The sequence below is a fragment of the Trichosurus vulpecula genome, chromosome X (genome assembly GCF_011100635.1).
Source record: "Trichosurus vulpecula isolate mTriVul1 chromosome X, mTriVul1.pri, whole genome shotgun sequence".
NCBI classification, from domain to species: domain Eukaryota; kingdom Metazoa; phylum Chordata; class Mammalia; order Diprotodontia; family Phalangeridae; genus Trichosurus; species Trichosurus vulpecula.
In genome coordinates, this window is record NC_050582.1 from 29668879 (window position 1) to 29693732 (window position 24854).

At 41.1% G+C, this 24854-nt stretch overlaps 1 protein-coding gene across 1 annotated transcript in view; it reads right to left on the reverse strand.

The window, feature by feature from the left end:
* The window catches only part of MTM1 (myotubularin 1), a 103297-nt gene that overhangs the window by 2737 nt on the left and 75706 nt on the right, over nt 1-24854 (reverse strand). Inside the window, exons 9-14 of the mRNA XM_036740066.1 lie at nt 15306-15494; nt 11375-11560; nt 9218-9424; nt 7778-7870; nt 6298-6411; nt 2458-2634 (exon numbers count right to left, since the gene is read on the reverse strand). Of these exons, the coding sequence (XP_036595961.1) occupies nt 2458-2634; nt 6298-6411; nt 7778-7870; nt 9218-9424; nt 11375-11560; nt 15306-15494 (966 nt within the window). The remainder of the gene's footprint in view (nt 1-2457; nt 2635-6297; nt 6412-7777; nt 7871-9217; nt 9425-11374; nt 11561-15305; nt 15495-24854) is intronic.

Genomic DNA, 24854 nt, shown 5'->3' on the forward strand with positions numbered 1-24854 from the left:
ATTCAGGAGATACCCATTACAAGATCAGGTGGCAGCTCAGCCAGCAGACAACAGCATACATATGTATGTGCACCAGGCAGCTAGCAATGCTATTAAGAGTATCTAAGGTCTCAAAATGCAGACTTCTTTGTTTTCCTTTTAACTTTTCTAGTACTGCTGTAGTGGAATGACATTTTGAAAATAATTAAACGCAACTCAATCTCACGTTGTTCAGCTTGCTACTGTCTACTGGAATGTTTTTTTTCCTTGACCTAATCAAGTCCTAACCACCTCCACCCTGAATCAAGAACACAAACAGCTGTGACCAAAGCAGTTGTTCTCAAAGGACACTGTGAGAATCTAAAGGTGAGAGGTGAGGGGCAAGGAGCTGGTCTCTTAGAGTGCCGATGCTCCTAATATGACAAAATGGCTACTCTTGAGTCTGTTGGGAATATTCTGCTTCTAGTTAATGAGGATATTGCAAAACTTCACTGGTGCTCCACCAAAAGCACCATAGTCTTCTTGTGAATTCTGCCCGGGATTTTTTATTTTCATTTATTTTGGGGGGCTAGGGAGAAGTTGATGCACTGAAGGGTTGCTGATCAGGCTGCCGTGGTTCCCAGACCCCACTACTTTGAGAACCACCACAGTGGAGGTTCCCCTTAGGCCAGGTTTCTTTTTTTTCTCCACCCAAACACCATGTCATGTCCACATACCATGCACCCTTCAGGTGCTCCATCAGTGTCTGTTTACCGGTTAGCTCACTGAAGCTGCTCACTACTTGGCTTCCTGACTAACCCCTACGTGCAGTACAGAATTGTGCTGCATTAACTTACAATTCAATTTTAAGGTCTTTTTTTTTCTCAACAAATCCTATGAAAAAAGGCCAGGCACAGAGCTCCTGGATGTAAAGATATGAGCATGCACCCCATTGTGGTAAATCATCCAGACAATTGACTTCTTTTATTCTTCTGTTGTCTTCCAAATGAAAATCTGCTCAAGGAAGAACATTGCTATCTATCCAAGCTCAATTACATCCCCAAGTCTTCAATTACTCTGAGCTTATGCGAATATAAAGGAAATGGATCCTACTTGTGCTTTTCAAACCCAATTCTTCATTTATTATTCCTCCCTTTATCTGGTCACAAATGAATTGCTTTTAATTCCTCTGATTTTCAAGGAGACCTCCTATTGCCAAAATGAAAAGGAAGCCTGCAATCTCTACAGAAAGCACCAACCTATTACTTCTAATTACCAGTGGCAAAAAGGTCAAAATGAACATAGAGAAGCCACATTTTATAAGAGAAGTGTAGTGTTGTAGCTATGGGCTATTATTAAGGAAAACATTTTCTGTAATTGCAGTAAAAAAATTCCGTAACCCTGGAAAAGTGTTTAGTTCTTTACTTGCTACTGGAAACACTGAAACTCTTGCTAAGTAAATTCTCCCAGATTCAGCCAGCCAATGTTCTCAGGCCCGGGAATCTCAAGCTTCCCAAAAGAATACACATCGCTAAGCAGCAGGAGCCTTTTTCATGCAAGCATCAGAGACCTTAAAACACAAGTGCCAGCTCAAAACTGGCAACACACCAATGAGAGAAAAGAGTACCCTGACTGGCATCTTACCAGCTGCCTGAATGGCATAAACAATATAGGAGACAGAATACAGAAAAGGGAATCTGCTGGTGCCCAAAAATTCCTGTCTCAATAAAAGCATGTTTCTTCCCAAAGGCTGGATTGTAAAGGTTGGTCTGTTGGATACAGCATGTTCCTAAATCTCCCCACCAAAACTTCAGGGAAAAACTTAAGCACAAGAATACTGAATACTTGGAATGCTCAGAACAAATAGCTAAGTGAAGGGATACCAGGCTGTTCAGTAAACGGAAGGCTCCATGGACTCGAAATGAGATGCAGGGCTTTTTACTGAACAAAACAAAAAAACCCACACATGGCTTTTATTTTGGGTTGGCCAAAGAAGACTTGGTGTTCAATAACCAGTCAGTTAGCCTTATTTTGGAGTTAAGGCCCTCAGTAAAAAGAAACAATTCCCATGCTGGTGCCCTAGAAGATATAGCAAGACCTGAATGGGGAAAAGGGCACAATCCATCTTCTCATCCTAAGAGTTAGCCTCTAAGGCAGGTTGGATCAATGCATAGGAGAGTGTAATATTGTTTATGTGATAGCTAACAACTTTATGATGTTAAAGGAAGTACCTGGACCAACACAATTCAGAAACTTCTAAACTTCTGTAGGTGGTAGGAAGTTTATAAAATATCATAGTGTCTATGTTGGCTTTTATTGTCTTAGCTACTGGTTTAAATAAACTTTTCAACAAACAAAACCTGATTTCCAAGTACTTCTTTTGGGTTTGGTAGTTTTTCTCATGATATTCAAAAACATTCCCACCAGCATAATCTAAGATGGAGAAGAATTACTGAGGTCTAAACCATCACTGTCTTGGTAATCATTTTATTTACTTACTTGTTGCCTCATCCTTGTGTTCCATCTAATGTAATAATTCACCCACAGTTCCAAATGGCGCATGCTAGCAACTGGGTATAAAGCTCGGTTCAGCTCCTTAGTATAAAAAGGGTTTGTGTACTTTCCTTTATCACTGTTTATCATTGACCACAAAGAAAGAGTTTTCATCACAACTTTCTGTAGAAAGAAGAAAATCAGAAAGCCTGGGTGAAAAGAGTGACACACATCTGAACAGGTAAGCACTATCTTAGGCCTTGTTTGCCTCTAGAGCAGAAGTTCCCAAACTTATTTGGCTTACTGTTCCCTTTTCAAAAAAATAAATTACTCAGTGCCCCCATGGAAATCTACTTTCTTTAACCCTTTAGCATTTTTTGGAAATTTGCATCATTTCAAAAAATATAAATTTTTTAAAAAAAGATGCATCTTAAATTTAATAATTTAGTGTAAATTTGTGAGTTTTTTTCCTTGCACTGAAATTTTGATGACAGAATATTGCCTTATGTAACTATACAGTATCATATTGTAAACAAGTCATTATACACACATATTCCTGCTGATGCATGCTGGACTTCCCAATAATGTGGAACACCCTTGCCTGCCAGCACCTGCTTTTTAAGACCTGTCAACAGACTTGACCACTGATAGGTTATAACTTGCATTTTGTGTTTATTTGGAAAATAATGTAATCACTACAACTTTAGTTCTGTTATACAACAACATATATGGATGGTTATTCCAAAATTTTTTTCTCTTCTTTCCTTATGCTTCCATGGTCCCCTTATTTTTATTCAGTACCCCCCCAATTGCACCCAAGGCTACTACTGCCCCCCCATTGTTCCAGCCTCCCAGGGGGCAGTATCGCCCACTTTGGGAACGTATGCTCCAGAGGACTACTCTTAATAACAGCTAGCAAAGATCGTGGGAACAAAATTAGAGGCAGAAGGGACTGAGAGAGGTAGCATGGCCGAGCAGATAAGAGTGCAGAATTTGAAGCCAGGAAGAGCTGGGTTCAAATCTTGCCTCCAATGCTTACTGTGTGACCCTGGGCAAGTCATTTAACCTGTTTGACTCAGTTTCCTCATCTGTAAAATGGAAACAATAATAGCACCTACTGCCCAGCATTGTTGTGAGGATCAAATGAGATATTAATTGTTGTTATGATTATTATTATTATGAGATGCTGGGCAAGTTTATTAATCTCTCTGAACCTCAGTTTCTTCATCTATAAAATGGGGATGAGAACAGCACCTACTTCAAAGGGTTGTTGTATTAACTATTAGTACATATTAAATACTTGATGAAGCTGAAAGAACTCTACAAATATAAGCTACTATTATGATTATTAGTCATTGAGTGCAACTCCCTCATCTGACATATGAGGAAGCAAGTCTCTAAGGGTTAGATGACTCGCCCAGGGTCAAGCAGCGGAGCTTAGATCTCAGCCCGTTCCTTTGACTCCAAACCCAGTGTTTTTCCCACTGGACCTAGCCCAATAGGAAGTCCATCATGATCCATTTTTGGTGATAATTCTTTTGGGGGCTTAAGAGAAAGCAGCACCACGACGCTGAGTGGCCTGGTGACCCAAGCAAAAGTGTTTCTGGACAAACCAAAAATGTGTTTAACACATGGCCTGATCATTCTAGTCCAAGTGAGCAAACAGCTATTTCTTCATTTGAAAATGTTCACAGCAGATAATTTTATTTTTGTGAAGATGATGAAGTTTTCAACTTAGTCTGAATCTGAGTAAAAAGGGAAGGCATCATTTAACTGCCCACATGGTCTACTGATACAGAACGAACATCCAGGTGATCTGGAAGTGCCATCCAGATGATTGAATATTCATTTTTTAAAAATCTAGATGTCTGTTATATTATAAAACAGTTTTTCCAAGATTATAACTTCTACCAAATACTAGCTACAAATGAAAGAAAAAGCTTAGGAAATAAATGAAAATACATAAGCAAATGCAATAAATAAAATAAAAATACATAAAGACAATAAATAAAAATAAAAATACAAAATACAAAATGATTTCTTGGGCAGCTACAAAAGATCATATACTCTATTACTACAGTCAAGAGTCAAAGCTATTAAACAGTCAATAAATATTTATTAGGTGCCTACTATGTGCCAGGCACTGTGAGAAGTGATGGGGATACAAAGAAAGGCAGGAGACAGTCTTTGCTTACAACAAACTCAGAGTCTAAGGGGGAAACAGCACGCAAAAAGCTATGTACAAGGAAGCTATAGATGGGATAAATAGGAAATAGTCACCAGAGGGAAGGCACTAGGCCAGGGGTGGGAAACCCTTGGCCTCAAAGCCACATGTGGCTCTCTAGGTACTTAAGTGCAGCCCTTTGAGTAAATCCAAACTTCACAGAAAAAATTCCCTTAATAAAAGGATTTGTTCTGTTAAACTTGGACTCAGCCAAAAGGCTGCACCCAAGGACCTAGAAGGCACACGTGGCCTCAAGGCTACAGGTTCCTCAGCCCCGCACTAGAATTAAGGGGAATTGGGAAAGGCTTCCCGTACAAGGTGGGATGGTAGCTGAGACTTGAAGAAAGTCAGGAGGCAGAGATGAGGGGGGAGAGCATGCCAGGCAAGGGGGGAACCGGTGACAGTGCCTGGAGGCAGGAGATTGAAGGTGTCTTATGGGAGAAGCAGCAAGGAGGTCAGTGTCACTGAGTGATACCTGGGGGGGGGTGGTATAGGAAGACTGAAAAGCTGGGGAGGGCAGGTTATGAAGGGTTTTGAATGCCAAATAGAGGCTTTTCTTTTTGAGCCTGGAGGTGATAGGGAGTCAATGGAGTTTATTAAGTGGGGGGTAGGTCTCATGGTCAGATCTGCCCTCTTGGAAGCTCACTGCCAGCTGAGTGGAGGAGGGGCTAGAGTGGGGAGAGGTGTGCTTGTGGCAGGGAGGCCATTGTGACAGTCCAGGTGTAAGGTACAGAGTGGTTATACCAGGGTGGTGTCAGTATCAGAGAAGAGAAGGAGCCATATGTGATGGATGAGACAATTTGTCAACAGAATGGATATGGGAGGTGAGAGAGTGTGAGGTTGTGAGCCTTATGACTGGGAAGATGGCAGTGCCCTCTATGGTAATAGGGAAGTTGGGGGGCTGGGGGAAGGGGAGAGAATTTTGGCCATGTTGAGTTTAAGATGGCAGTTTTTAAAGATTCATCTATTTTGTATACATTTTTTCTCTCTAGGCTCTACTCCTGACTCTGGACTTTTTCTTCCATGCCCCAAAAGTTACCCTGGAGTTGGCCCCACCCTTGGATTTCTCACACTGGAAGTACATTATGCCCCTGTGGTCCATTCCTCTGAGTGGGTGGCTCCTCTCTGAAGCTTTACTTTAAGGAAAGTGTCCAGGCCAGCCACGTATTTATTCTTCTCCAGACTCCACTCCTGACTATGCCAGGTATCTTTTCTCCCTCCTTTCACTCATTACTTCCTGTCCCCTGTCCTTTCATTATGTGTTGTCTTCTCTCATTGAAACATAAGCTTCTTGAAGGCAGGTAGGGATTATCTTTCTTTCTGCTTGTCCTTGTATCCCCAGTGCTCAGCACAATGCCTGGCACAGAGTCCGTGCTTAATGAGTGTTTGTTGGAGCTTGCACTTCACTATGACGCTAGGCCTTAAAGCTACTTTCTTTGGGGGTATTAGTTTTAATGGGAATGACCAAATGGCACTAAATACAATAAGCAGCCAAAACAATCTTCCGCTTCCTTCAAATTATTCCCTGTCATGGCAGACTTCACGCAACCAGAGAGTTTGTATTAAAAGATGAGTATTTTTTACTAATAAATATTTGTCATATGGAATTGGAACCTACCCACCTCTTTTTCTCGGGCATATTCACTGTTGAATAAGAAAGTACCAAAGCGACAACTGTAGAGATTATCCAAAATGGTAATCAGGAATTGTTCATTGAATTCAAAAGCTGTAGGAAACTGGCAGAACACACACACACACACACACACACACAGAACAGACAAAAAAAGAAGATATTGGTCTTTGAAGTAACTTTAAAAATGATAAATTATAAAATGAGCATTTCTATCAGAGCAACAAAATCACTTGCTGTTTCAGTGAGCTCCTTAAGGACAGGGGACTGGGTTTGTTCCTTTGTATGCTCAGTGTTTAGTACTATGCCTGGCACATAGTAAACACTTAATAAATGCTGTTGCCTGGAGTTTGAATACAGTACTATAGCTGAATGAAAATGCTGTAAGTGCTGAAGGGCCTTCCATCCAGAGCAAGGCTGGCCTTTGATGCCTGCAGTTCCATTGGAGGTATACATGAATCATGACACATATAGGAAACTAATTTGCATTCTGATTGCTTTTGAAATATTGTTTTTTTTCCTCTTTCATTCTGCATCCTACAGAATTGCTTCAATAGTCATGAGACTGACTATAAAGGCAGCAGCAGGACCATAATTAGCCAAAACAGTAACTCCAAATATTACCTCTTCCAATCCTTGCTATGTATCTACCAATACTTTTTGCTTCTGTCATGCTTGGAATCTCCGCTGGGGAGATAGCTCCCCTCCCCCAAGGCTCTCACCCACCATTTCCCCTCTGACCAGGCAAAGAAGAGGGCAAAACCCTACCCACTCACCCTAGCATCTGTGTTTAACTGTAAGAGAGCCAATGTTGGAGAAGCAGTAAAAGTAGAAATGATGGGAAAAGCTGGTGAGCTCAAACAATTCTGGGACAGACTTTTCTTCCTTTAAAATGTAACCAGTTTTATCTTGGACCTTAAAAAATGGCAGAATAGCAAGCTCTGGTCTCCTGCAAGATGCACTATTATTTACCTCAATCCACCTCGGGGGGGCAGACATAATGCTTAGTGACAAGACTTTTTTCCTACAACCCTTTCTTCTACATTCCATGAAAACCACTCTGTAATTTCCCAAGTAGATGACTGATTGAGTCCTTCTACCAATCTCCATTCTAATCTAGCCTGCAGACTCTGATCCAACTGTTCTTTCTAAAGCATTTTTATCACGGCCCTTCAGCTCCTCTGCTTGGAATGCTCTGCTCCGTCCTTTTGACCTACTGAGATCCCATCCATCCTTGAACAACACAGCTGCAGTCCTACCCTCTCCCCAAGCCAAGAAACTTGCTGCAGCTTTTCTAATTCAAACTGACTTTTCTCTTCTCTGAACTCTCGCAGCATTTATAGAGTATCCCACATAATTGTGCATTTTATGACACATTTTCTTGTACTGTACTTTAGTTTATGTTTGAGTAATAATACATTTAAATTTATCTATAAAGTGAAAGACATTCTCCAACTTGATACATGCCTTACCTGTTTAGACATCTGCCATACACAGTCCATGAATTGGAGAAAAATGGGAGAGCGGTCAGTGTCAGCATAATTTTTCTCCCCATGACCTATTCTCTGAAATGAAACAAGGAAAAGTATTTGATTTGAATTTCAAGGAAGCAGGTTTGCACACTAATTTGCCTTCCTCAGTTTAAGCAGCAGCAACTGACTTCTTTTCAGAAGTACAACAGACAAGTTCTTTAGCATTTCCAGGATTTTGGATTTCATTGTTACAGCTACTCCCTTTGCTGATGTGGCTCCCAAAGCCCCCATCGCTTAGAAGACAATCTTCAAGAGCCACTGTGGCCAAAACCATCACCCCCTGCTCCCAGCCTGGTCTGTAGCACGCTCCAGTGCCAGTACAGCCAGTTTGATTGCTGCAGCAGAGTTTGTGCAATGCTTCTACACCATGACGAAGGATTGGAGAAGGATGCCAGTGAAGGCTTACAGATCAGTACACAATGCAGAAAAAGGCAAGTGGCCCAGGCTTTTGAAATGCTGTGAATTTAGTGTGTATATTCCTCTATATAAGGAATTCAAACCTGGACACTCTGCAATATCAATATAACAATTTTGTGTTATTACAAGAAGGATCTCCATCTATTATTTTTACCATCAAGGACAGTTGCAGACAGAAAGGAATAAGCTACTTAACAGAAATATTTTAGGAATATAAAAAAACTGAAAAGAGCCCAGGAGGTTTTCACAGTTACCAAGGTACCAGTCCTTATATGGTACAACTTTTAACCAGAGAATCAGCATGGTCAGTGAAAAGAGCACTCAATAAGGAATCACAAGGTCAGAGTTCAAATCCTGTCTCAGTTCTTTCATCTACAAAATAAGGGAGTTGGACCAGATGTTCTCTAAAATCCCTTCCAGAATGAGATATATAATCCTATGATCATGGACAAAGGAATGAACCTCTGCCCTTAAAAACAAAAACCAAACATAATTCTTCACCACTTTCTTTCCAATTAATTTTTGGTCCCCTATGGAATTTAGATGAAGCGCCAAAGTCTGTATGAGATGATTAAAGGCAACTTAGTACAGGGCCTTAGTAACAGGCACTTAAGAAATGTTGGGTGAATTACACTGACTATAAAAGTAAAGTTTCATAATTTGTAAACTACAGAAAGCAGCTATTTTTGTCTAATTTGATTTTAGAAAATTTTCAATACTGAAAAAACCTTTTTTTATTGTTTGTAATTAAGAACTCAACTGTGATGTTGTGTTTAAATAGCAAAACATGGTTTTAGAAATAGTTTTTAGTAATTTGAGGAGTTGTACATTTTCAAATGGTGTAAAATTATAATATTCCACAAGTAAAGGAAACACATGCTTTAAATAAGAGCTAGTTTTTTCATCACAGACAACTGTAATATTAAACTCCAATACAATAGATTTTGCTTTTAAAAAAATTACCGATGCAAATTTGTGTCCAAAGCTGATCCACTCCTTTTGTATCAATACTTCAAAGCCTGTAATGGTCCGGTAGTAGCTGTCTAACATTAACATAGCTAGAGAAGTGAGTTGTGCTGTTCTGTCCCATCCATCACTGCAATGCACCAATACTGAGCTTCTCCCAGAGGCCACTTTATCTGCAACTTGAATAGCTCCTGTCAAGACAAACTGGTAAACAAAAAAAAGCACTTTTAAAAATGCTTATAATTAAGATGATGAAAAAATATTGCTGTGGTTAAAATTTGTTTTAAATATTGGCAAAACCTGTTTTGAAAAGTAGTTTATTTCTGAAACAGAGAAATTTCTAAGCATGGAAGATTTGGACATATAGAATCAGCTGGTTTTTCCAACATAAACTCATTCAAGAAATAGAAAAATTCCTAATGGATTTGCTTACATGGATGCATTTATTAACATGAATAATATTATGAAAAGAAATAGTGAAAAAAGGATTGAGGAGAAATGAAGTGTAGAGAACTTGGTCTAAATCATACTGGGAGTACATGTGCTTAGCACCCGAGGGACAACGAAGAGTAAGGAAGCAGGCCGGATTTACAGGCACTCTAGAGGGAGGACAACAAAATTTGCAGAGAACATCTCTGCTCAAGAAAAGATGATTTAAAAAACAGATTTAGCAGTGCCGGATTTTCAACATCTAAGAGGCGAGGGCTGGAAAGGACAAAATGACAGGTGAAAAGGGCAACTGAGAAATGCCAGCAGCTGCTGATTTCTCACCTCTTGAAAACCTTTGACAAGGAGGAAATAGGCAGGCCTTTCACAGAGGACTTCCCACAGTAAGCCACACCTTTGCAGGAAGGGCACACAACTGACTGAAGAGTTTGGAGAATATAAGATCCACTGAGTTTATTGTTCATTGAGCTTAAAAAACCCTCTGATTCATTAGAACAAAATGTAGCCCCCTAAAGGTTCTCCTCCCAAAGGTGGAATGGAAGCTCTGCAGCCCAGAGATCAAACCAAAGGATTCCCTCCCAATGGGGTTCTCCATGAACTCAATACAGATGACACTGTACTAATCATATGGAGCCCCAGAACCAGAACGTGACAAAAGCCTCACCTCAGTGACTGGAAAAGACTAGTCTAATGATCTGCAATGGACCAAAGTGGGTGAAAAACACGCATTGCCCAGGCAATCCCATGCAGCTGGACAGGCAAGCTTTTGGGTTAGTCCATTCAGATGTGTGTATCACTACAACTGGCCATTTGTATAGCTGCATGGAAAGGAACTCTCAAAATTCTAATGGTCATGCCACAAGCTCCTGTTTTATTCTTTGACTACAGTACCATAGTATAACCTCACTAATCTAGTACCATTCAAGGAAAATCCAAAAGTCAATTACAAAATCAAACTGTTGTTAATGAGGTTTTACCATTCTTACCATCTAGTCTCAAAACCTTGGTCTTAATTCTTTCCTCCCTTTCCTTCTCTCCCTACCTCCGATCGGTCAAGAAATCCTGTAACTTCCTTTCTTCTTGGAAATATTTTCCCTTCCTATCAAATATCATGATCCCAGGCTAGAAAGAGTGTTTTTAAAGAAACAACATAAGCACAATATGCTAGGGAATGTATAGTAAGCTTCCTGGTACCCTAAAAGCATGATGAATCTCACTGGAATGGGGGGGAGAGTCTCAATGAAACAAACACCTGAATCCAGATCTACTGGGCCTTCTTCCTTTATTTAGGCCATGTGTCCTACTTCCAGAAGGTACTGATCAGGCAGCCAGGTTCCAGGATTAACATGTACTGCCAATTCAGTAACATATGAGGCTGTCTTCAATAAATGAACAGCAGTAACAAATTCAAATATACATGACTCTAAATATATATATATATATTTCACAAATTGGTTGATGATGTAAATTAAAAAGCCCTTGATTTTAATTTTTTTGTTTTTTTAAAAAATTATTTATTTTTAGTTTTTGGCATTCACTTTTATAAGATTTTGATTTCCAAATTTTCCCCCCTCCTTCCCCCTCCCCCTTCCCAAGATGGTACGCAATCTGATATAGGCTATACATGTACAATCATATTAAACATATTTCCATATTAGTCATGTTATGAAAGAAGAACATTGATTTTAATTTTTAAAGTGGACTTACTTTGACATGTTCTAACCAATGAGTTGATTCCAAGCTTGAGAGCCAATGAGATTCTTCTACGTTAGGATAAACTATATCCTTCAGTTTTCTTAAGGATTCTCTCATGACATGAATGTTGTGAATATCCAGGAAGAAAATTTCTGCATTGTGGTAGACATCATCGCTTTCATATCCGCCTCCTGTTGCCTAACAAAGAAAAAAAATATGCGATATTTTCAAAGTGCTTTATAATCACAAATTCTTACAAGTGAGTGGAAGCAAGTGGGTCGGGGCTTGAAAAGTCTAAATTCTACAAAAATTCCCAGGTATAAAATTAGGGGAAGGAAAGTGAGCTAATCGTGAAAAGGGAACACACTCTGCCATACTGAGGGAGAAATAAATCTGCTTGACTTTATGTTCCAAATGATTTTTTAAAAACAAGGTAGCTAGCTTTACATGTGGGTGTGGTGTAATGGAAAGAGGGCTAGTCAAGAGAAATCTGGGTGTGACTCCTTCATCTGGGGCTTACCAGTTGTGGCAAATTGCTACCTCTCTGTCAAATGGGGATAACAATGATGAAGATCAACTAAGATAATGTATGTAAAGCATTCTGCAAACGTTAAAGTGTTATATAAATAAAAAAATAAAAACAAACAAAAATGTTAATGACACTGCAACCCCCACCCCAAAAAACCTAAGGTAGCTAAAGTCATCTTTTAGTCAGAGTTAAATACTTAGGAGAGGAGAGGAAAGGGGGAAAACTGTCTGGTAATTACTATGGCCTCTCCTTTTTAAATCTGCTCCACCTAGTGTTGGCTCATCCTGCCACTGTGATAAGGAACACTGATTTAGGTGTCCTAGTGTCCATCTGTTAATGGAGAGCTGTGGGCTGTGTTCTGGCACATCCTAGGGAAGAGGCTGAAGAACCTTGAAGGAACACAGTCATCTGTACCAAAGGCTAGTAAAGAAGGAAAGTACTTGCTAACTTCAAGCTGCCTATTAAAAGAGTGAGCAAGAAGGCATTAGGAGGGCCGGGTGCCAAGAAAACATCTGATTGGAAAAGGACAGTCATATAACAGATGTCACATGAAGGTTCCCTTTCTTGTCTATTTCTAACCCTGGGAGGGAAATGATGCAGTAGCCATAAGGAGGGCAGGGCAGGCGGAAAGGAGAGAGACGAAGGAGACAAAAAGATTCTAAGCCAGGCACTGAGCATCTGGAATCTTGACCAGTTGATATATTTGGATTGAATGAACCTCAAAGGAGGAGACGGTGCTGAAATGATGATGGTAGAAGGAAAGTTTGAAAGTGGCAATGGGGAGCAAGGGGTGTTCTGATTTCCCACTACAACTAGTGAGTCGGAGATATGAGTGAAAGTACAACCAATATTAGAAAGGGTGGCCAGGGATGGTCACGTTTTTCCTCAACAGGTGGAAGCCAGGTCTTAGTAAATGCCAGAAGACGGAGGGAATGAGAAAGGAAAAGGTTTCAGATGAAAATACATTTATTAATTAGGGATCAGGCATTCTAGAGAGCACAGTGGAAGGGAAAGGTAGATCCAGAGTGGGACATTTGAAGGGGCTAGGGTTTAAGGAAATGAGAGTGAAGGATGTGGTGATGATGTGGGCAGGTGGTGATGTTGCCAATCAACAGTTAGTTAATAAATATAAAGTGTCTACAACATGTTAAGTACTGGAGATAGATCTGAAAAAAAAGACAGTCCTTGCCCTTAAGGAGTGTACAATATAATGGAGAAAGACGAGATACAAGAGGAGGCTGAAAACCAGGGGGCCAGGTTAGGGGTTAGGGGAGTGCTGGGGAAGGTCCCTGTTGCGGGGCATTGTGGAAAAGTCAGAGGAGTCCCAAAGTAGTGCAGCCAGGTGACTGATGAGGAGATGTTGGGTCCTTTGGGTCACGGGTGTATTAAACTCATCTAGGTGGTGAGTGGCAGGGTCAGGACTTGAACCCAAATCCTCTGACTTCAGATAACAAACACAGTCACACTGCAGCATTTACTGAGAGTGACACTATCTTACTAAGTACAGATGTAGATGGAATTGAATTTGGACAGAGATATGGCTGGTGTTCTACAAATTCAAATATGGTTTTTAAAGTACACAACTACCTTTTGAATACCTGAAGTGATGTTTTAAATGCCTGCATAACAAAAGATTTCCATGGAAATAAAGTATACTTTTATATATGCCACTAACTGTGTGTTATAAATCCTAATAGAAAGGAAGAGAAGGTCCATATTATGGAACTGGGGCCAACCCAAGAAGAAGTTCATATTTGGCTTGGAAAGCCATTATGACCTTCTCTTCCAGCTGTAGGGATCTCACTTTAAAAGTGGATTTGATTTCTTCTAATCCTAAAATTATCTGAATCATTCATGGTGTAAAATAGGTAGCCAGAAGCACGCTGCAGGGAGCTTACCTGGCCGGGATTAATGAATAAGAGCTGACATTTACAGAAGCACCTGAAGGTTTTCATTCCAGACACTATCACAGGATCATAGACTTAGAGGTAGCAGAGACTCTTGAAGTTAGCTAGTCCAGCTCCTTCATTTCACACATGAGGGAACTGAAGCACAGCAAGGTGAAATGACTTGCTCAAGGTCACACGGGTAAGTGGCAGAGCCAGAGGTCAAACCCAGGTACCTCTCACTGCAAATCCAGTGCTCGGGATTCCACTAAACTCTAATAACCCTGGCAAGGTGGTTGCTGCAAGCGTTATTATCTTCTGACAAACAGAGGTACATATGTAGAGTAACACTTCAGTTATCCTCTGGCAACTTGTCCAGCAAGCCCAGCTATCCAGAAGACAGCCAAGAGCCAGGGAGGAAAAAAAATTCTCCGAGTACCCAAAATAGATATTGCCAAGCTGGTGCCCTCACGGCCCACTGACTCATTGCAGAGACAAGTCTAACAAGCATACCTGTGTCTTTTTCTAGCCTACAGCAGACAAGACCAGCACATTATAAGAAGGTAAATCAGAGTCCTGTTTGATGCATGCAAAAGGACAGCAGTAAGAAATGATAGCTGCCAACCTGACAGATATCAGGCAAGAAAGGTCCCCATCACCTGCCCCAAGACAAAACTATCAGGGGTACACATAAGAAGTTAAAAAAAACAACCACCACCATGCAACCTAGAGCCATTTGGTGTAGGGGGCAAATAGGTTTCACATCTCTCTGGGTCCTGAGGGAGCCCAATGAAAGCAATAATGAATAGTCATCATTAGCCATCAAGAAAATGTTCAATAATTTTCAGGAGCCTCCATATAAGGGAGCAGAAAAGTGTTACACTTATAAAAGTTTGTGGCAAAAGCATTTAAAATAAAAAAGACTCTAGCCCTTAAAAGGATAAGCTGCAGTCATTTGGAAAATCCTTTTACATGACATGTCTTTAAATAGGCCAGATAACTGAGATACTACTACATATACACACCAAATGGAAGTATATAAGATTGGGATTTAGAATCATTTTAATATTTCAATAGCTCTCTACACACAGTCACAGCCGTGGTGGGGCCAAATGTCCTGAAGTACAAGGCTAGGATATTGCAGCTGCCTTAGAATGTGCTCATGGTTGTTTAAATGGCTAGACTATGATATAACACATCACACAAAACTACTTTGACCAGAATCCACTCTGTGGCCAAAACTTTTCCCTTAAAAAAACCAAAGAGTTCTTATTTCAGTTTTGATACTGACTTTCACTTCTAGAAGGAGGCCTAACCTCAGTTAGTCCTCAGCCTCAGTTTCCTCATCTGTTCCTTCCAGCTCTAGATCTAGGATTCTACGATTACTATGATTTTTTCCAGTTCTGACTAATGTGGTCTGTGGGCTCTATTAATTTTAATTAATACAAAAAACATAACATATACCTATAAAATACTTTCTTTTTAAGAAAAGTCAATGCCAGTAACGTCATTAAGTCAGTATGCTTACCTTGTTGGCTACTGCATTTACACTGGGTCTTGCATCAAAGATGGCAAGTTTGGAAATCTGCCCATTGGCCTCCCTGATGATATCCAGATACTTTTCGTCCTCCTTATTCCTTTTGCCTCCCATGCCGACAAGAGGCTGACTGCAGCGCATGATGACATTCTTATTTTCTGGGTGAATCCAAGACAGCACCTAGGCAAAGGTCACAAATGATCAGCCACTGAGAAGCACAATGACAGAATGTGTGTCACTGGCAAGGAAAGCATAGCCATCAGTCAAAAATTATTATTGTTCACATGCGATTTGATGGCCCTTCCCTCCCTCCACAACATGGGACACTTCTGAAAACACTATACAGTATGATTAGGCTGAATTACAGCGATTAAAAATAGATTTCATCATTTAAAAAGACATTTTTTTACTGTACGTTTGAAGCTGCCATATAGGTACAGACTGAAAAAAGAAGAATTTTAAAAAATTTTCTATATAAACTCCTGAAGTCCCTTGTGGCTAACAACCAGCCAGAATACTGCCAAGGGCCCAGAAGGAAGTTGGGGGGGGGGTGAGAGGGTGATGGGGTGTATGTGTGTGTGTGTGTGTGTGTGTGTGAAAAACAGTAATCAAAAGATCTCTGAACACATGACTTTCTGATTTTCAGCGCTAATGTGCAGGCTCTTTCTTCCCAGGGAGAACTCCTCAATCTTTCATTCTGAGCTTCTTTATTCTCATTTTAGACACAACACTAATAAACAAGAGTAATTTGGTTTCCCAGTCCCTATCAGATTAGAAGCAGGAAATTGGAGGATAGGAGAAGATTAGGGGATGTCTTGCTGATAGTAGCAAGAAGGAACATCTGACAGGGAAGGAAGGGACAGAAAAATTATGAAAAATATAAAAATAAAAAATTACTAAAAAGCAGGAAAAAGACTTTTAAAAGCACGCACAGCAGTCTTGGGCAAAGAGGCCACTGATACACATCTGTATCTTCTGAGGGTTCATAACAATGAGAACAAGGAAGTAGAGATGTTTTGGAAATATCTGCATCAAAACAGTAAAACCATTGCAGCATTTAAAGAGAATAAATCATTGATTCTGCTCATTTCCTCGTGATGCCAGGTAAATGAAGTGTAAGTGTATATTACATCTGTGATTTGGTTTTGTCATACCATAATTCGAATTTCCCTTTCTGCTTACCTTTATTCTAGAAGGGCACTTTGAAAAAATGGAGTTAAAAATCAAATATTAAATAGTACCTACAATTAATTTTGTTAGGCCCATAATCAAAGGTACACACATTTGTTGGTACCGTCAAGAAGTCTGAGTTCAGACAAAACTCTAAAGCTTCAGCTCCAAAGTCATCCTTCATCCCCACTTTTGAGCACGTCCAACAAAAGCTGGCCTCCAAAAAGGAACAGCAAACCCAAATTTTCAATGATGGCAATTCAGTGGGAAAGGCAAAGCAGATGGCTCCATAAGGAGAAAGTCAGGGAGCCTCTTCTGAGTGCTCTATGATAAAGCTTCATCAAGAAGACAACCTTGAGGGGAAGGCCTGGCTGACAGTGACAAGCTACTGTTAGAAAATATTTGGGGGGTGGTGGAGCCAAGATGGCTGCTGGAAAGCAGGGACTTGCGTGAACTCCCCCCAGGTCCCTCCAAAAACCTATAAAAATGGCTCTAAACAAATTCTAGAGCTGCAGAACCCATGGAATAGCAGAGGGAAGCAGGGCCCCAGCCCAGGACAGCCTGGATGGTTGCTGGGTAAGATCTTTCGCACAGAGGTGGGAGAGGGATGGAGCAGAGCCCAGTGTGGGCTGCGCCTGGACCAAACAGACCAGGAGCCGGGTGGAACAGGACTGAGCACCCTGAATCAGTGAGCTGTGGCAGTTACCAGACTTCTCAACCCACAAACACCAAAGACAACAGAGAAGGTTAGTGGGAAAAGCTGTGGGGGACAGAGTGAAAGGAGTTCGCAGTTCGGGCCACTGCCCTGGGGGCAGCAGAGGTGGCACAGCTCTGAGGACAGAACTACAGCTGCAGTTGCTTTTGGCCCCAGGCCCACCTGGTGGGAGGAATTAAGTGGCAGATCCCAGCAGGACTACAGAGCCTGCTTAAGATCTGAGTGGGAGTCCGGGTTGGTGGTTCTTGGGGGAGGAGGAGTGCTGGTGAGACAGAGCTTGCTGTGTAGAAGTAGCTCTGAAAACAACAGCACATCCCCTCAAGCTTGGGACAAAGTACTCTAGTCTACAAGCAGTCATACCCCAACAAAAAAATCAAGGGTCAAGTAGTTAGCTGGGAACATGGCCAGGCAGCGAAAACAGACTCAGATTCAGTTTCGGACTTTGGAATCTTTCTTTGGTGACAAAGAAGACCAAAACATAACAGCCAGAAGAAGTCAACGAAGTCAAAGAACCTACATCAAAAGCCTCCAAGAAAAACATGAACTGGTCTCAGGCTATGGAAGAGCTCAAAAAGGATTTGGAAAAGCAACTTAGAGAAGTAGAGGAAAAATTGGGAAGAGAAATGAGAGTGATGTGGGAAAACCATGAAAAAACAAGTCAATGACTTGCTAAAGAAGACCCAAAAAATACTGAAGAAAATAACACCTTAAAAAATAGACTAACTCAAATGTCAAAGGAGCTCCAAAAAGCCAATAAGGAGAAGAATGCCTTGAAAGGCAGAATTAGCCAAATGGAAAAGGAGGTCCAAAAGACCACTGGAGAAAATACTAACTTAAAAATTAGATTGGAGCAAGTGGAAGCTAGTGACTTGATGAGAAATCAAGATATTATAAAACAAAACCAAAGGAATGAAAAAATGGAAGACAATGTGAAATATCTCATTGGAAAAACCACTGACTTGGAAAATAGATCCAGGAGAGATAATTTATTTTTTTCTTTTTTTTAAATTTTTTAAATTTATTTATTTAACAAATTTAGTTTTCAGCATTAATTTTCACAAGAGTTTGAATTACAAATTTTCTCCCCATTTCTACCCCCCCCCACTCCAAGATGGCGTATAGTCTGGTTGCCCTGTTCCCCAGTCAGCCCTCCCTTCTGTCACCCCACTCCCCTCCCATCCCCTTTTCCCTTCCTTTCTTGTAGGGCAAGATAAATGTCTATGCCCCATTGCCTGTGTATCTTATTTTCTAGTTGCATGCAAAAACGTTTTTTTGTTGTTTTTGAACATCTGTTTTTAAAACTTTGAGTTCCAAATTCTCTCCCCTCTTCCCTTCCCTCCCACCCTCCCTAAGAAGTCAAGCAATTCAACATAGGCCACATGTGTATCATTATGTATAACCCTTCCACAGTACTCATGTTGTGAAAGACTAACTGTATTTTGCTCCTTCCCAACCCATACCCCTTTATTGAATTTTCTCCCTTGACCCTGTCCCCTTTCGAAAGTGTTTGTTTTTGATTAACTCCATCCAAATCTGCCTGCCCCTCCATCATCCCCCCCCCTTTTTTATCTTCTTCCCTCTTTTTTCCTGTGGGGTAAGATACCCAATTGAGTATGTATGGTATTCCCTCCTCAGGCCAAATCTGATGACAGTAAGATTCACTCATTCCCCCCTCACCTGCCCTCTCCCCTCCTCCCACAGAACTGCTTCCTCTTTCCACCTTTATGCAAGATAATCCACACCATTCTGTCTCTCCCTGTCTCCCTCTCTCAATATATTCCTCTCTCATCCCTTAATTTGATTTTATTTCTTTTAGATATCTTCCCTTCACCTTCACCTCACCCTGTGCTCTCTCTCTCTCTCTCTCTATATATATATATATATACACATACATATATACATACTTACACATTCACTTATATATATACATAAACATATATATATACACATAAACATAAACATATATATATATATACACACACACATATGCATATTCCCTTCAGCTACCTTAATACTGAGGTCTCATGAATCGTACACATCATCTTACCATGTAGGAATGTAAACAAAACAGTTCAACTTTAGTAAGTCCCTTGCAATTTCTTTTTCTTGTTCTTTTTCTTGATTACCTTTTCATGCTTCTCTTGATTCTTGTGTTTGAAAGTCAAATTTTCTATTCAGCTCTGGTCTTTTCACTGAGAAAGCTTGAAAGTTCTCTATTTTATTGAAAGTCCGTATTTTGCCTTGGAGCATGATACTCAGTTTTGCTGGGTAGGTGATTCTAGGTTTTAATCCTAGCTCCATTGACCTCCAGAATATCGTATTCCAAGCCCTTCGATCTCTTAATGTAGAAGCTGCCAGATCTTGGATTATTCTGATTATGTTTCCACAATACTCAAATTGTGTCTTTCTGGCTGCTTGCAGTATTTTCTCCTTGATCTGGGAGCTCTGGAATTTGGTGACAATATTCCTAGGAGATTTCTTTTTGGGATCTATTTGAGGAGGCGATCGATGGATTCTTTCAATTTCTATTTTGCCCTGTGGCTCTAGAATATCAGGGCAGTTCTCCTTGATAATTTCTTGAAAGATGGTATCTAGGCTCTTTTTTTGATCATGGCTTTCAGGTAGTCCAGTAATTTTTAAATTATCTCTCCTGGATCTATTTTCTAGGTCAGTGGTTTTTCCAAGGAGATATTTCACATTATCTTCCATTTTTTCATTGCTTTGGTTCTGTTTTATAATATCTTGATTTCTCCTAAAGTCACTAGCTTCCACTTGCTCCAATCTAATTTTTAAGGTAGTATTTTCTTCAGTGGTCCGTTGGACCTCCTTTTCCATTTGGCTAATTCTGCCTTTCAAGGCATTCTTCTCCTCATTGGTTTTTTGGAGCTCTTTTGCCATTTGAGTTAGTCTATTTTTTAAGGTGTTGTTTTCTTCAGTGTATTTTTCAGTATTTTTTTGGGTCTCCTTTAGCAAGTCATTGACTTGTTTTTCATGGTTTTCTCGCATCCTTCTCACTTCTCTTCCCAATTTTTCCTTTACTTCTCTAACTTGCTTTTCCAAATCCTTTTTGAGCTCTTCCATGGCCTGAGACCAGTTCATGTTTTTCTTGGAGGCTTTTGTTGTAGGCTCTTTGACTTTGTTAACTTCTTCTGCCTGTATGTTTTGGTCTTCTTTGTCACCAAAGAAAGAATCCAAAGTCTGAGACTGAATCTGGGCGTGTTTTCGCTGCCTGGCCATATTCCCAGCCGACTAACTTGACCCTTGAGTTTTTCAGCGGGGTATGACTGCTTGTAGACTAAAGAGTTCTATGTTCCACGTTTGGGGGGGATGTGCCAGCTCTGCCACACCAGCACTCCTCCTTCCCCAAGAACCCCCAACCCGGACTGGGCTTAGATCTTCAGCAGGCTGTGCACGCCTGCTCTGATCCGCCACTTAATTCCTCCTACCAGGTGGGCCTGGGTCCAGAAGCAACTGCAGCTGTAGCTGCCCCACCGCCGCTGCCCTGGGGGTGGTGGCCGAACCGCGAACTCCTTCCACTCCCGCAGCTTTTCCCACTAACCTTCTCTGCTGTCTTTGGTGTTTGTGGGCTGAGAAGTCTGGTAACTGCCACAGCTCACTGATTCAGGGCACTAGGGCACGCTCCGCCTGGCTCCTGGTCTGGTCGGTCCATGCGGCTCACACTGGGCTCTGCTCCGCTCCACTCCCAGCTCCAAGCTCTATGCAGGATAGACCTCACCCAGAGACCATCCAGGCTGTCCTGGGCTGGAGCCCTGCTTCCCTCTGCTGTTTTGTGGGTTCTGCAGTTCTAGAATTGGTTCAGAGCCATTTTTTATAGGTTTTTGGAGGGACTCGGCAGGGAGCTCATGCTAGTCCCTGCTCTCCAGCCACCATCTTGGCTCCCCAGGAGAGAGCTTTCTCAGTGAAAAGACCAGAGCTGAATAGAAAATTTGACTTTCAAACACAAGAATCAAGAGAAGCATGAAAAGGTAAACAAGAAAGAGACATCATAAGGGACTTACTAAAGTTGAACTGTTTTGTTTACATTCCAACATGGAAAGATGATGGGTGTAATTCATGAGGCCTCATGAGGGTAGCTGAAGGGAATACACACACACACACACACACACATATATGTATGTATATACAGAGGGCACAGGGTGAGTTGAATATGAAGGGATGATATCTAAAAAAATAAAATCAAATTAAGGGATGAGAGAGGAATATATTGACAGAGGGAAAAGGGAGAGACAGAATGGGGTAAATCATCTCACACAAAAGTGGCAAGAAAAAGCAGTTCTGTTGGGAGGGAACAGGGGGCAGGTGAGGGGGAATAAGTGAATCTTGCTCTCATTGGATTTGACTTGAGGAGGGAGTAACACACACACTCAATTGGGTATCTTACCCCACAGGAAAGAAGGAGGAAGGAGATAAAAATGTGGGGACAATAGAAGGGAGGTCAGATAGTGGGAAGAGGTAATGAAAAGCAAACACTTTTGAAAAGGGACAGGGTCAAGGGAGAAAACTGGATAAAGGGGGATAGGATAGGAAGGAGCAAAATATAGTTAGTCTTTCACAACATGAGTATTGTGGAAGGGTTTTGCATAATGATACACATGTGGCCTATGTTGACTTGCTTGCCTTCTTAGGGAGGGTGGGTGGGGAGGGAAGAGGGGAGAGAATTTGGAATTCAAAGTTTTAAAGGCAGATGTTCAAAAAAAAGTTTTTGCAGGCAACTAGGAAATAAGATATACAGGCAATGGGGCATAAAAATTCATCTTGCCCTACAAGAAAGTAAGGGAAAAGGGGATGAGGGGGAGTGGGGTGACAGAAGGGAGGGCTGACTGGGGAATGCGGCAATCAGAGTATATGCAATCTTGGAGTGGGGGGGAAGGGTAGAAATGGGGAGAAAATTTGTAATTCAAACTCTTGTGAAAATTAATGCTGAAAACTAAAAATATTAAGTAAATAAATAATGATAAAAAAAGGAAAAAAGAAAATATTTGGGGCAACAAATGTAAGTTAATAACTTTCAGGTACAATCTGTGCTGTCTTTCACATACAAAGATGTATATGTAAATGCCATCAGTAGGGGATATACTGTTTTTCTAGTAAGAGTCATGGCTATACCCTATGCCCCTTTGTGACTAATGGCACACCCGGGCAACAGAGTCAGGTGGAGTGAGGCATTCAGGCTTTGAAAAGGCTGAGAAGAACAAAACCAATGAGACCAAGAGGGCTAAATTCATGACCTTGGCCTTAGTAGGGCTGAATCCGTGACCTCGGCCTTAGTAGGGCAGTGCTGTGATCAGATAAGGCAAAGAGCTGTGCACCTCTTTAGATACAGTCAGTTTAGTATTTATTATTAACAACCTCGCCTCATCGTTAATCAATCAACAAACATTTAATTAAGCACTTATTGTACACTAGGTGCTATGCTAAATGCAAGATACAGAGACCAAAAACAAACAATCCTTGATCTCAAGAAACTTGTGTTATTGTTGTTTTAGTCATTTTCAGTCATGTCCAACTCTCTGTGATCCCATTTGGTGTTCTCTTGGCAAATATACCGAAGTCGTGTGCCACTTTCTTCTCCAACTTATTTTACAGATGAAGAAACTGAGGCAAACAGGGTCACAGAGATAGTATGTATCTGAGGTCACATTTGAACTCAGGACTTCCTGACTCCAAGCCTGGCACTGTGCCACCTAGGTGCCCCAAGAAACTCACATTTCAATGGGAAGGACAGCACATACACAAATAGGTATCTACAAGCTATGTACAAACAAGATACAAGGTAATCTTAGAGGACATTTATCTCAAGCTCTCTCATCTCCTTGACACCATTTTCCACTAGCTTTACTCTAGTCTGATAAAGAGATGACCCTTGTGCACAAAGGGATGGGAGGAGATGCAGAAGAAGAGCCATTTACTACAAAAAACCCAGGTAACTGGTGACTAAGCAAGTGCAAACCAAAGTATCATAATTACTGTCTAGGAGCTGGCCCCACATGCCAGTCAGTCAACTAGTTTTTTTTTAAAGTACTTTCTATGTGCCAGGCACTGTACTCAGTACTGGGGAGAAACAGAGAAGAAAATCCCCTCCCTCCAAGCCCCTGTTTCACCTCCATAGCCTATCAAGTCAGCCAGCCAGCCTGTCAAGCCCTCCTGCCATCTGCCTGCAGCTGTGCATGTACTCCAGTGGCAGCAACTGGCTCCCACAGTCATTTCCTCTGTCTGCCTTGGCTTCAATCCCTCCTTATCTACTGGTTCCTTATTACATACAAACATGGTCAATTCTCCTTCATATTAAAAAAACTCTCCCTGGAGTCTAGCTATGCCATTGTGCGTGCGTGCGTGTTTGTGTGTGTGTGTGTGCATGTCTGGCTACATGTGTGCTGACATACATCTGTATCTACATCCATCTTCCTTTCTCATATGTGTGTATGAGGCTGGCTATATGTGTGCCGACATACATCTGTATCTACATCCGTCTTCCTTTCTTGTATGTCTGTGTGGGGCTGGCTATATATGTGTGTTGACATACATTTGTATCTACATCTGTCTTCCTTTCTCATATGTGTGTATAAGGCTGGCTATATGTGTGTGCCTACATACAACTGTATCTACATCTGTCTTCCTTTCTCATGTGTTGTAATAGCAAGCAAAGTGGGACTTTCACTGTTTTTTCCTTTGGAATGTTTCTCAGCACTAAGGCAATCAAGTGCCTTTGACTGCGTCTTGCCTTTGTTTCAATCAAGAATCTTTGATTGAATCAAGAGTCTTTGATGACCTGCTTAAGTCACAAGAAAGCCTAAGTCATATGAGTTTAAGTCACATGGTTGTGATGCCCTCTGACCCTGAAGAAGTGTATATATACTCTGAGGTTAGCATTTTGCTTTGGGGACCCACTCGTTGGAAGAGTGTTCATGTGATTTGGCCAGATGAGACTCTGCGTAGCTGTTAAGGAGCTCCTGGCTTTGAAAATCCAGATGTTGGTGCCTCTCTCTCTGGTAACTATGTATGTATTGCTATGGACAGATGGAAGCCCTGTCTGCTGATTTGTGTTATTTGCTCTGTTTATATAATTTCTGCTTGTAATTTCTGTTTATGTTTTCTCTGAAGTTCAGGGTGCTGACTTTTCCCCCTGAACTAAGTGAATGATATATGTATGTTTAATTCAAGTGAGATTGTAAACCCCTTAAAGTTGCTTTCTTTAGAAAAGTAGATCAAAGAACCTGTGCTAGTGGCCCTCCTGTGTGCTGGTGTTGTTGGTCTTACACCTCCACAGCAGCTGCTAGTAGCACTGTTGTTACATATGTGTGTGTGGGACTGGCTCTATGTGTGCTGACATACATCTGTATGTGCATCCAACTTCCTTTCTCATATGTGTGTGGGGAGCTGGCTATATGTGTGTGCTGACATACATTTGTATCTACATCCATCTTCCTTTCTCAGCCAAACTCCTAGAAAGAGTTGGCTCTATTCACTGCCTCCACTTCCTCTTTTCTCACTCTCTTCTACAATCTGGCTTCTAATCTGAGCTGCAGCTGCTCTTGGCAAAGTTACTAATGCTTACTCAATTGCTAAAACCAATGGCCTTCTCTCAATCCTTATCCTTCTGCAGCTTTTGACAGTGCTGCCCACCTGCTCTTCTG